We start from the raw sequence: 13,288 nt of genomic DNA on the forward strand, positions 1-13,288 counted from the left end.
AGGTTGAACAGGTAGGGAGATAATATGCATCCTTGTCTGACACCTTTGCCAATTGGAAACCATTCTGTTTCACCATATTCTGACCTGACAGTAGCCCTTTGTCCAGAGTACAGGTTGCACATCAAATCAGATGTTGTGGCACGCCCATTTCTTTTAACACTCTCCATAGTTTTTCATGATCCACACAGACAAAAGCTTTGCTGTAATCTATAAAACACAGGCTGATTTTCTTCTGAAATTCACTATGTTCCATTAGCCATCATAAATTTGCAATGTGATCTCTGGTGCCTCTTTCTTTTCTGAATGCAGCTTGAACATCTGGCATTTCTCATTCTATATATGGTAAGTCTTTGCTTTAGAATTTTGAGCATCACTTTGTTTGCATGGGAAATTAATGCGATAGTTCGATAGTTGCTGTACTCTTTGGCATCCTTTTTTGGGGAATTGTAAAAAGCATTTTTAGTTTGCGGGCCATTGTTTTGTTTTCTAAATGTAAATTGGAGCCAAGCAATTATGTTGCAATTATGTCCAACAGAGGCCTTGCAATCTGACTGTTGCTACATTGAAAGTGGATGGAATCAGCCAGGGTTAAGGACTAAGCTACTTAGTGTGGGCCATAGCCATAGGTATTTTAAGGCAGTGTATAAATTCTTTTTTAATATAAAATTTATTTTTATAAATATAAGCAGAACAGAGAAAATATAATAAAAACAATAGCACAAGTATAATTACATCAAGAAAAAAAGAGAGTAAACGTATAATATAATACACAATATAAATAACTCAGGTGTTCATCTTCGTTCTTCTGTGCCTCCACACATGGGGACTGCGCAGGCGCAGGCCAGCCGCCGGAGAATTTTCTAGAGCTTCCATGGCTCCGAAGGGGCCGTTTGTCGCGCGCCTCAGCGACCGTTTTCCCGCCCAAACGGTCACGTGATCCTCCAGCGACCAACGGCCCCTTCCCTCAGTTCTCTTCTTGCCGCCGCTTGGAGAGAACGTGAGCTTCGTTGCTCTATGCTTTTTTGTGCTTCGTGCTTTATTCTGACTGATTGCTTGGCTTTTGACTTCGGACTTCGTGACCTCGACTATTCTTCGGATCTCGTTTTGGACTTTGTTGTGGACTCGGTAATTTGACTAGGACTGTTTTTGACCTTCCTTTCGCGTGCCCCTGAAGATGGCCTCAAAGGCTCTCTTCAAGCATTGTCTCCAATGCCACACGAAAATGGCCAAGACCGATGGCCATGAACTGTGCCTGTTCTGTTTGGGGGAGACCCATAATGTGACGGCCTGTAAAATTTGCCAGGGTTTCACCAGCAAGGCCCGGCAGGAGCGCAAGGCCCGACTGAACTCCTCCCTGTGGCAGAAGGTCATGTCCGGAGGCGCTCCGTTGCCCTCCTCCAAGGCCGGCCCAAGCCCCTCTGCCGAACGGCATTCCAGAGCTGGCTCAGTGGCCTCCGCGAGGTCGGGGTCGAAACCGCGTCCCCCGAGTACCTCGGCGTCGAGAGCGGCCTCTCCAGCGCAGGGACCGGTGCGGCCGCCCCGTAGCGCGTCATCTACCAGGTCGGATCCGAGACCTACGTCGGAACCGAGGATCCTGGTACCGAGTCCCCGGTCGGAACCGACGTCCGGATCGGTTCCGATGAAGCCTAAGAGGTCGAAGCCGAGGTCCCCTTCGAAGGTGAGGAGCGCGTCGGTTCCGAGGTCTTCTTCGGAACCAGCGAAGAAGAAGAAGAAGACCAAGCATCATCGGTCGCCGCGTCCCGCTCCTCAGGAGGAGGTCATCGTGCTTCCTCACACGCCTTCCCCTCACCTGGGCTCCCCGGAGCCAGAAGACATCACCGTTCCTGTGCCGGATCCGATGGCCTTCGAGACGGTGCCCGCGGAATTCTCGTCGGGGCCGGAGCCGAGCCCGCACCGTCGGAGCCGACCATCGCTTCCCCTTCGGTCGCCGAGGCTGGAACCGAGCCCGTCTCCTCGTCGGAGCCGTCCGTCGCCTGCCCGTCCGTCTCCATCTCCGGTCGGTCGTGAGCGGCATGGTTCCGGGGACAGTGTCCGATCAGTCCGGTCCACTGCGTCCCGGCATCGGCAGGCTTCCTACCTCCCCTCGCCATACCGTTGCCAATGGGAGGGGGCACCTGCGGGCTTCTCCGTGTCGGAACCGAGGCCTTCGACATCGAGGTCGGCGTGGGCTCCCCCTCCGCTCCAGGTTCCGGAATCCCAGCTCGGTTCCGATGAGGAGGATGGGGAGAGCTTTGGCGGCTACCAGTCGGAGTCCTGGTCCGAACCATCGCCGGCTGAGGAGCTAGTGCCATCTGCGGACTCGCCATTCGAGGACCTCCGCATCTACGCCGACCAGATGGCAAGGATGGCCAAGGCTCTCGAGATGGACATCTCTTCGGCTGTTCCCCAGACCAAGGACAAGCTCCTCAAACGTATCTATGGGGATAATCCGGCGTACGTTGGCTTTCCCATGCTCGAGGGTATTGAGGAGATTGTGGAGAAGGTGTGGCAGGTGCCCTGTGATCAACCTCCAACATCCAAGCGCATCGAGCAGCTTTACAAGATCAAGCAGGGCACCTGGCCGGCGTTGGTGAAACACCCTCCACCTTCCTCCTTGGTCACAGAGGAATTCAACCCCCGACGATCGGGTCACTCCTCGGTGCCTGCCGATAAAGAGGGCAAGAAGCTTGATGCCATGGGCAGGCGCCAATACATCGTTGCTTCACTGGGTCTGAGGATTGCCAACTACCAGACCATCATGGCAGGGTACCAGCTGTACCTCTGGGAGAAGTTGGCATCCTATACCCGGGACCTCCCTCCTGAGCAGAAGGCTGTGGTGTCCCTGCTGCAAACAGAGGCTGTCCGGCTGTCTAAACAGCAAATGAATGCTGGGAGCCACGCTGCTGACACCGCTGCTCGGGGAATGGCTTCGGCGGTGGTCCTCAGGCGCCACTCCTGGTTGCGGTCGACGACCCTGTCCCAAGAGGTGCGTTCCAGGGTGGAGAGCATGCCCTTTGAAGGGGACTCGCTGTTCTCCAAATCGACCGACGAGACCCTGAAAAAGAAAAAAGAGGACAGGCAGACGGCGCGGTCCTTGGGTCTGGCTCCAGCGGACAAGCCCTCCTCCAGGTCACGGTACGCTCCCCGGTCCGGCCCTTACCACTACCAGGGCAGATACCAACAGCAGCGGCCGGGCTACCAACAGTATCCTGCCTACCAGCAGCGGCCTTACCCTCCCGCACAACAGCAGAGGAGGCGTCGGCCTTTCAAGCCTCGTCAGGCACAGCAACCGGCCCAGCAGAAAGACCAGCAGGGCGCCGGGAGGCAGTACTGACGGGTCGCGCCAGCCGTATCCCCGAACTTTTCGGACAGACTTAGTCCACTCATCTCTGAGTGGGAGTCAATAACATCTGACTCATGGGTCTTAACTATTGTTGAACTGGGGTACGGGCTGGAGTTTGTTGAGCTGCCTAGATGCAGTTCACCCCTGACAGCTGTCAATAACACTATGGCCGAGCTGGATGCAGAGATCGTGTCGCTCTTGGCCAAGGGTGCTGTGGAAGAATTGCCCTATGAGGACTCTGTAAAGGGTTTCTTCTCTAGGTTCTTCCTGGTCCCTAAGAAGGATGGGGGCTTACGTCCCATTTTAGATCTGAGGGGCCTTAATGCCTTCCTCAAGGTGACCAAATTCAAAATGGTTACGTTGGCGGCTGTGATCGCCTTGCTGAAACAGGGGGATTGGTTTGCGGTTCTTGACTTGAAAGACGCATACTTTCACGTGGGCATACGGAAGGAGCACAGGAAGTACCTGAGTTTTGTTTACCGGCAAAGGGTTTTCCGGTATAAGGTGCTCCCCGTTGGCCTGTCCACTGCCCCACGAGTGTTCACTAAATGTGTGGCCCCTGTGGTTTCCTTCCTACGGGAGGAAGGCTGTACCATCTTTCCGTACCTCGATGACTGGCTCATCGTGGCTGAATCGGAGTCTAGGCTGGTGCAGGACATTGGCTTGGTACTTAGCACTTGCCAACGCCTGGGGCTCCTGGTGAACTTGGAGAAATCCAAACTGGTGCCCAGCTGCAAGGTGTCCTACATTGGTGCACTGTTAGACTCTGTGGAGGGTAAGGCCCTGCTCCCCTTGGAGAGGGCTCGGTCCCTAAGGGGTCTAGTGTCCATGTTTAAAAGGAACCGATTCCAGTCTGTGCGCACTATCCAGTGCCTACTAGGGCATATGGCAGCGGCCACCTCTGTGGTGCCTTTCGCTAGGCTGCGTATGCGCCCTCTCCAGAACTGGTTTGTGCGGAGGTACGATGCTCTGCTGCACCCTCTGTCCCTCAAATTCTCTATCCCAAGGGTCGTCCTCTCCTCCTTGGACTGGTGGCTGTCTGATGACAACTTGTTTAAGGGGACCCCTTTTGGGTATCAACACCATGACATCACGGTTACCACTGATGCCTCTCTGTTGGGATGGGGGGCTTACTGTGGTGATGTGTCTGTGCAAGATGTCTGGTCTGACAGGGAAAAGACCCTCCATATTAATGTGCTTGAACTAAGGGCCATTCGTTTCGCACTTGTGTCTCTTACAGCACTGCTGAGAAATCGTCATGTGTTGGTGCAGACGGACAACACGACTGCCATGTACTACGTGAATCAGCAGGGGGGCACAGTGTCCATGGCCCTGTGCCGGGAAGCCACACTCACTTGGCAGTGGGCTATCAAGAACGGCGTGTCGCTCCGTGCTATACACGTGGCTGGGTCGGACAATGCCCGGGCAGATGCCCTCAGCAGGGTCCCTTTACTGGACCACGAGTGGGAACTGAACGTAGAGTGCGTTGGGCCGATCTTCCAGATGTGGGGTTATCCAGTGATAGACGTGTTCGCCACTGCGGCGACCACCAAGGCCCACACGTTCTGTTCCAGGGCGGGGAGCGACCCCCTCTCTATTGGGGATGCCTTCCAGTTTACGTGGACGCAGGGCTTGCACTACATGTTTCCTCCGTTCCCCTTGATTCCCAGGGTCCTGTGCAAGATAGAGGAGGACGGGACGGACTGCATCCTAGTGGCCCCCTTCTGGCCACGGCAGGTTTGGTTCCCGAAGCTCCTACAGATGTCCCAACGGACGTATGTGAGTCTGCCCCCTCGGCAAGACCTTCTCCTAAACGGGAGCCTGGTCCACCACGATCCCAGGAAGCTGCACCTAACGGCTTGGCGGATCGTTCCTCCCCGATAGGCTTTACTGACGAGGTACAGAGGGTCCTCCTGAATGCTCGTCGGCCATCCACTAGGCGCGCTTATGCGGCCAAGTGGCGCAGGTTTGAGCTCTGGGCACTTGCCAGAGGGGTGGTGCCTGACAGCAGTCCCTTGGGGGTTGTGTTCGAGTATTTGTGCCACTTGCGTGGCTTGGGTTTGAAGGTGTCCTCCCTCAAGGTCCACCTGGCAGCGATATCAGCTGCTCACACCCGAGTTGAGGGTGCTACGGTGTTTTCTCACCCACAATCCCGCCAGTTCCTTAAGGGCATGTACAATCTTTACCCACCTGTGTCGGCGCCAGTGCCTCAGTGGTCACTGTCCTTGGTACTCTCACGTCTCATGTTGCCTCCATTTGAACCTATGGCTACATGCCCCTTGGACATGCTATCCTACAAGGTAGCATTCTTGGTGGCCGTCACATCGGCCAGGAGGGTCAGTGAGCTGTCTGCACTGCGGTCTGACCCTCCCTTTCTTGTGTTTCATCCCAACAAGGTGGTCCTGCGTCCCTGCCTCGGGTTCCTGCCCAAGGTGGTGTCCGCCTTCCACCTCTCGCAGGATATCTCACTGCCTGCATTCTTTCCTCAACCTTCCTCTAAGGGGGAAAAGGCCCTTCATTCCCTAGACTTGAAGAGGGCCTTAGCCTATTACCTTGATAGGACAAAGGAATTCCGCACCTGTCCTCACCTGTTTGTATGTTTTGGGGCCAAGGAAAAGGGTAACAGGGCTTCCTCGCAGACCCTGTCTAGGTGGATTGTGACGGCCATTAGCAAGGCCTATTCCCTGGCAGGGGTGGCTTGCCCGCTTCGTGTCAGAGCCCACTCCACGCGGTCCCAAGCATCCTCTTCGGCACTCCTCAGGGAGGTGCCCCTGGTTAACATTTGTAAAGCAGCCGCATGGTCCTCTGCAGACACCTTTGTCAGGCATTACGCCGTTGATGTCAATGCGGAGCAGGATGTATCTGTGGCCAAGGCTGTCTTACACTCCCTTTTTTCCTGAGGGAGTTTTGGAATGACTTTCTTGGCGTACCTGCTGGGTACCCTTGAGTGAAAGTGTGTATATATGTACCTGGGGGTGTGTATATATGTAAATATTGAGTATTTATGTGTCCCTACACAGTATTTTTACATAGATGTATATATGCATATCTATTTATTCTTGTTCTTGTTTGCTTAATAAAATTGTGTTGGACTTCACCCCCGCCTTCCTTATTGTGTGAAGCTTGGTACACTCCCATGTGTGGAGGCACAGAAGAACGAAGATGAAAACAGGGTTAACATACCTGTAACTTATGTTCATCGAGTTCTTCTGTGCTGACACACAACCCTCCCTCCTACCCCGCTGTGAACTCCAATGCACGATATTGTGATGGCTGTAACGGAAATTGGTGTTTTTAAGGTGTTATGGCTGAAGTGTATTGGTCAAGCGGCGGCAAAGGAGAACTGAGGGAAGGGGCCGTTGGTCGCTGGAGGATCACGTGACCGTTTGGGCGGGAAAACGGTCGCTGAGGCGCGCGACAAACGGCCCCTTCAGAGCCATGGAAGCTCTAGAAAATTCTCCGGCGGCTGGCCTGCGCCTGCGCAGTCCCCATGTGTGTCAGCACAGAAGAACTCGATGAACATAAGTTACAGGTATGTTAACCCTGTTTTTTATATCCAGCACATATCAATCCTTAAATGTGTTTGGTGTGTGTTAGAAAAGGAAGTATAGTCTCCAGTATTCAGATTTTTGATCCTCCAAGCATCTTCTAATTGTAACATTTCCATGTAACTAAATACATTTTGGGGAAGTTTATCTCCTTTGGATTTTTTCACCTTTTTTTTTTAAAGATCCATTACCCCATTCATGTCTCTGATCATTATCTTCTTGAAAACTGAAAATGAATTGGAAAACATTTTCATAAAAAATTTCTCTTGCATTTTTTGGCGCATATATTATTGCTAGTGTGTAAAATCTTGCCTTCCTGGAGCCTGATTTTCAAAATCATATATCTTCCATCAGTCTCTTAATTCTTCTGTAACATTTATTTGTAAGTTGTTTATATAAACCACAATTCCTTTTTTAAATTATAAATTCTTAATAAACACAGAAATACATAAGAGCAAAATAACAGAACAAAGCCCAAGAGAACCATTGAAATTGTTACATGATACAATCCAGAGTTTCATCTGCCATTGTAACTGAGTCCCTCATGTCAGTTTGTCACTGCTCCCCCCCCCCCCCGGCCAAATCCAAGGGGTCTTGAGCCCCTCAGGTTCCATTAGTTCACTGGTTGCCTGGGGGGAGGGCTCAGTGCCCCTGGCCAAAACTGGGGGGCTTGAGCCCCTCAGCCCCCCCCAGTAGTTTACACCTATGGAGGCATATGGGACTACTGAGAGTCAATTAAGGTTAAAGGTGCAGAGGGGGACAGGCTGGGAGATGAACCTACTAAGGGCCCTGAGAGCTGGTCAAATCTGGGAGGGACATTTGGGTGCAGGAGGGGGAAATTTACAAACTGTTGCTCTCCCCCTTCCAATTCCTTGTAGGTCCCCAGATTGCTTCCGTCTAAAATCAAATTTCACAATCAAGGCAGTGATAGAAGCTTGACTGCAGGGTCATGGTTTCTGCAGAAATGTTAAAAAACCCGACTGCCTTCATTCTTGAACAAACCTTTTAAAATGAAAACCAAGCATCCTCATTGCTTTTGGAGCATTGAAAAGAGGCAAGAGTGAGAGTCTCTCTACACAAGGCATCTTATAAGAGGATGGGAAGCATAGTTTAAAAGTACAGAGCCAAAGTCTCTGTCAATTTCATCTCTCTACCCTGAGGTAGTTTAAAAAGACAGAGCTGGCAGAGATCACTCCTCAGAGTTTGTTAATTTCATCTTTGCCTCCCTTAAGTCTCTGTCAATTTCACCTCCCCAAAGGGGAGGTGAAGATGAAATTAACAAACCCTCTGAGGAGCGATCACTGCTGGCTCTGTCTTTTAAAACTACCTTCAGCTAACATTGTGTCTCCTTACACTTAAGTGTCTCTGTGTTAGGTGTCTCGTGTAGAGAGGGCAGCATGGGAAGGGAAAACAATGGAAGATGCCCGAATTGGCCTCTGCAGTGTCCCTGGGACACTGAGGGAGAGCTGGGTATGTGTGGGGTGGGTGGGTGGGTGGGGGGAATTCTTTATCATCCGTTGTGGGGTTCTGCCTCATGATTCTGCGCACCATTCTCTCTCTCTCTCTCCAGACATGCAGGGCACTTTTGTGATCCTCTTGCCTCTCAGCCTCGTCTGGATGGTCTTTGGGGGGATGACCGGCTTCATTAGCCTCCTGGCCAAGGCCTACTTCTGCCTGCTCCTGACAGGGCTGCTCTTTCTCTTTGGAGGTATGTGGGGACATGGGTGGAGCTTAAATCCACGTGACGCTTAAACTACCCTGCCACATACAGGGGCAGGTTAATGCTTAAGCTAGCGTGGCCAACCATCAGATGGTGGCTGGAGATCTGGAATTACAAACAATCTCCAAGCCACAAAGATGAGTTCCACTGAAGAAAATAGCTGCTTCGGAGGGGAGAATCTATTCTCCTGCTTTATATCCTTTACATCCTGCTGAAGTCCCTTCCCTCTTAAACCCCCTCCCCAGGCCCCACCCTCAAAATCTCCAGGAATTTCACAACCCAGAGCTGAAAACCCTAGCTAAGACTGAAAGCGGTGAGCAAAAACCTCTGATCCAGATCTTGGCCATTTCCACACGTCCTTAAAGGGACAGCCCGCTCACCGAATGCCAGCAGCTTTCCCCCTTCACTCCACATGTCTCCAATTTCAAAATGGTGACCAACAAAACGGAGGCCAAACAGTCTGCTACTGTTTTGAAGTTGGATACGTGTGGAGTGAAGGGGGGAAGCTGCCAGAGTTCCGTGCATGGGCCGTCCCTTTAAGGATGTGTGGAAATGGCCCTTGCCTCACTCTCCAGGTAACGTTAGGCAAGCCACTCCCTCACTCTCGGTTCCCCACCTGGGGATACTAAGAATGACCTACCTTGCAGAGTTGTTGGAATGCTTACTAAGGTGCATCGAACTAAACCTAAAAAACTAAAAGCACAAAGCGCCATCATCCTTTCAAGGAGTTCATGGTAATTTTCTGCTCAGACATGGAAGTGATTCTTGTACTCTGCATCAAGCAGGGCTGTTGCAATTCCAACATTTGGAGGGGTGGAAGGGTTTGAGATCACTCTAGTCACATATGTTCTTGAGCATCTTGCAAGGATAATACAAATCTCCTGCTTGATTCCGTAAATGAGTTTTATGGATCCCAGTCAGAAAAAGAACCGCAGGTCCTGTTGGCTCTTTGGTACCCTGGCTTTGGGCTCTGTACCTCAGGGGTCCCCAACTTTGTTGAGCTTGTGGACACTTTAAGAATTTTATGACCCTGTAGTGGGTGCCACCACAAAATGGTTGCCATGGAGGGTTGTGCCAATCACACAACGATGAGAAGTTCCCAGCCAAGTACCTTTTGAAGAGGAAAAGCCAAGGTTGGCTCTTTGCTTTAGGGGAGAAAAGGGGCACCAGAAAACTCCTTGGAGGGGGCTGTGGCACCTATTGGCACCCCACTGGCTGTCACTACCGCTGTCTCTAGTTTGTGTCTTTAAATTTCCCCCCAGCTCTCATCACATTGGCCGGCGTCAGCATCTACATTGCCTTCGCCATTGCAGCCTTCAAGGAAACCATCTTTCTTCTGGGCAGGAGGAAGGGTCTGGAAGGTGTCAACATCCAATTTAGCTGGTCGCTGGCTTTTGTGTGGCTTTCCTTCGCCTCTGAGGTCCTGACTGGCCTGGTGTTTCTCCTGGCTGCTAGGATGGTGGGCCTTAAACGGAGGAACAATTGCTCCATTTGACGTCCTTGTGATGCCCAGTCCCTCTTTACGTTTCAGTCTGATTATTGGCATGTCCAAGGAGGTGCCCCTTTTGGGATATTTATGTCCAAAGAATTCAGCATAACTTTCTCCAGGGCCCTTTCCTTTAATAGCTTGGTTTGCTGAGAATATTGACTATATGGGTGATGAAAAATAAAACCACAGTTGTACACTTTCAAATGGGGTATTCTGGGGGTAGGGAATATGCCAATAGAGAAAATACGATTTTTCTTACTTGAATAACTTCTGATGACCATGCCACAGGAAGGAGGCAGCAGCTATGGCGAGCCCCGCCTTCACCCTCTAGGAATTGATGCCTCTGGATGCTGATGTTTCAGCAGGCACCACCCATATCCTTTCAAGCATGAGGCCTAGAAACTTTCAAGCATGAGGCCTAGAAACTTACTTGGGGAGCAAAATTCTGTCTGCACCTCTACCGCATTTTCCTGCAGAATCACAGGACGCATGCATCTCTGGCATGAGTTTAAGAGGAGGGAGGGGTTGTATTTCTGCTCTCAAGGGCTTTTAATTCTATGACAAGAGGAACCAATGTATGTTGGCAGGATGTTTTCTATAAACACACAAGCTAAACGCAGGATCCTGGGCGCCATATCAACAACACTCGTTTATATAAGGCTTTTTAGGACAACGCAATGCAACACTCAAGTGGTTTACAAAGTGTGTTATTATCATCCCCACAACAATCACCCTGTGAGGTGGGTGGGGCTGAGAGAGCTCCAAGAAGCTGTGACTGACCTTCAAGTGGAGGAGTGGGGAATCAAACCCCAAATCTAATCTGGTTCTCCAGATTAGAGTCCTGCAGCTCTTAACCACTACACCTAACTGGTATCATTTGCAGGAGTCCTTTTTCGCTCCAACCCTGTATTAATCGGCTTGCAGTGCCTCAGAATCAGGGCTTTTTTCAGGGGGCACGGAGTTCTGGAACCTCTTGAAACTGGCCACCAGCCATGTGACCATTTTCTCCGAGGGCAACCCACTGAGTTCCACCACCTCTTTTCCCAGAAAAAAAGCCCTGCTCAGAATGTTTCTGTTCTGCCAGCCAAAGGCATACGCGCACTTGCACCATTCTGATGTAGTGTGCAGAGGTTCCAGCCCTTCTTCAAGAAGAGAGCGCAGACTTCAAGCCTGGCAGGCATCCGTGCCGGTCTCGCAGCAGATTCGGGGCCTGCGCATCGCGGCAAGTCACAATCGCCGCCCTCAAGGAGGTTTGGGAAGCGGAACTGGTGGTCTCTGCTGCCATCTGCCAGTGGATTGGAAAAACTGCAGGGGAGGCTGGGTCAGGGAGGGGAGACACTGCCCTCTTGTGGTGCGATTGAGAAATGTCTGCCTGTGGAGGCTGAGCGTTTCCACCTGCCCTCCCCACCGCGGCCTGCTCAATGCTTGAGGGGACTGCAGCGCTGCCTTGTACATGAGAAAGCACAGCATTTTTATCTCTCAGTTGCCACTTGGAATAGATATGCTAGTATTGTTTTGTTTTATTCATGATTGGTTAATTAAGGGTTGTATTTTAGCGGATATTTAGGCTTCCGTTTGTTAACTGCCTTGAGTGTTCCCGTTAAATGTTGTTTAACCCGCCCTGCGCCTGCTTGTGGGGAGGTCGGGCTATAAATGGAATAAATGCATGAATGAAATGAAAATTGCGTGGCTAAGATGGAAGCAGGGCCGGCCCTGGGTGGTACTTGGACGGGAGACCACCAAGGAACTCCAAGGTTGCGATGCAGAGGCGGGCAACGACAAAGCACCTCTGCGCGTCTCTTGCCTTGATTCCCCCCGCCGGCCCCGTTCGTCGGCTGCAACTCGACAGCACGCAAGCAAGACAAGGAAAGGACATGCTGCCATCTGGTGGTGAAATCGTAAAATGACATGGCTAAGAAAGGGAAAGGCGATGCCTGAAGCTGTCCAGGGCTGCAGTTCAGGCATTCCCCGGGGTAGTTCACCCACCCTATATAATCTAATTGTAATACCTTGATTCTCTGCTGGTTCATCTTGAAAATCTCTGTTTTGATTTTGGTTTGTGTATATCCAACCCAGGACTCTTAATGTTTGCACCAGTTTGTTTCTTCACCTGCAGCCTTCCCCATTAAATATAGACATCTTAATTGTTCAGTTTTGCCTCTATTTGGGGCATGTCAATGCCTTGTATTGTAATAATGGCATAAAAATTATATTAAAAGTCAAAGGAATCAGGAACTCTCGCTATAAAAATGGGTGGTGCAGAATTTCTTTCAACAGGTGAAAGAAAAAAGAAGAGAGAGGCTGAACAGAGAAGCTCTTCGTTAATCCCGTTTCATTCTGGATTACACACTCATAAATTTATTTCCAAAATCCAGAGCAGAATACACATGTGGTGTGTATGTTAGAGTTATAATTCAACATATTTTGTTCTAGTGTAAGAAGGGTTTTAATTTTTTTTTTTTTTAAAAAGCCAAGCCAGGCTTTCAGTATAATTATCTTTTGGTATTGGCTACTTTGCCCCTGCAAAGCTCTGCAGAATTTTGCCAGTGAGAGCAACCCTGGGATCCCCGCATCAGGTTGCTGAAGGATTACCTTGCCTTCCCCAGGCAGCCTGGCCTCCTCAAATATTTAAAAGGTAATATTGTCTTGCTCACAGGCAGGGTGCAGAGCAAATAAATGGCCTTGCTCCGTGGAGCAGTGACATGTTCCCCTTGCATTTTAGAACTGGCTTTGCTAGCATGGCAGGAAAGCGTATGGGTTATTATCACCCTTTAATTGCCATGATCCTCAGCTGGCTTGCATTGGATCAAGATGAAGCTTAATTATGCAAGGAGAAAAGCATTAAAAGCAGGGCTTTTTTTCAGGGGGAACGCGGGGGAACGGAGTTCCGGAACCTCTTGGAAATGGTCACATGGCTGGTGGCCCCGCCCCCTGATCTCCAGACAGAGGGGAGTTGAGATTGCCCTCCACGCCGCCGAGTGGCGCGGAGGGCAATCTCAACTCCCCTCTGTCTGGAGATCAGGGGGCGGGGCCACCAGCCATGTGACCATTTTCTCTGAGGGCAACCCACTGAGTTCCGCCATCTCTTTTCCCAGAAAAAAAGCCCTGATTACAAGAATATTTTAGATCTACCCAGTGGAAGGACCAGAGAGGTAGCCACCTCAGGTGGGCCCCAGGCAAGGACGCTG

The 13,288-nt window shown here is 50.9% G+C and overlaps 1 protein-coding gene across 1 annotated transcript in view; it reads left to right on the forward strand.

Moving 5' to 3' along the window:
- TMEM114 (transmembrane protein 114) overlaps positions 1 to 10,106 on the forward strand; it is a 33,160-nt gene extending 23,054 nt beyond the window's left edge. The window contains exons 3-4 of the mRNA XM_054995365.1: positions 8,462 to 8,599; positions 9,874 to 10,106. Of these exons, the coding sequence (XP_054851340.1) occupies positions 8,462 to 8,599; positions 9,874 to 10,106 (371 nt within the window). The remainder of the gene's footprint in view (positions 1 to 8,461; positions 8,600 to 9,873) is intronic.
- Positions 10,107 to 13,288: the final 3,182 nt, after the last annotated feature.

The sequence above is a fragment of the Eublepharis macularius genome, chromosome 12 (genome assembly GCF_028583425.1).
Source record: "Eublepharis macularius isolate TG4126 chromosome 12, MPM_Emac_v1.0, whole genome shotgun sequence".
NCBI classification, from domain to species: domain Eukaryota; kingdom Metazoa; phylum Chordata; class Lepidosauria; order Squamata; family Eublepharidae; genus Eublepharis; species Eublepharis macularius.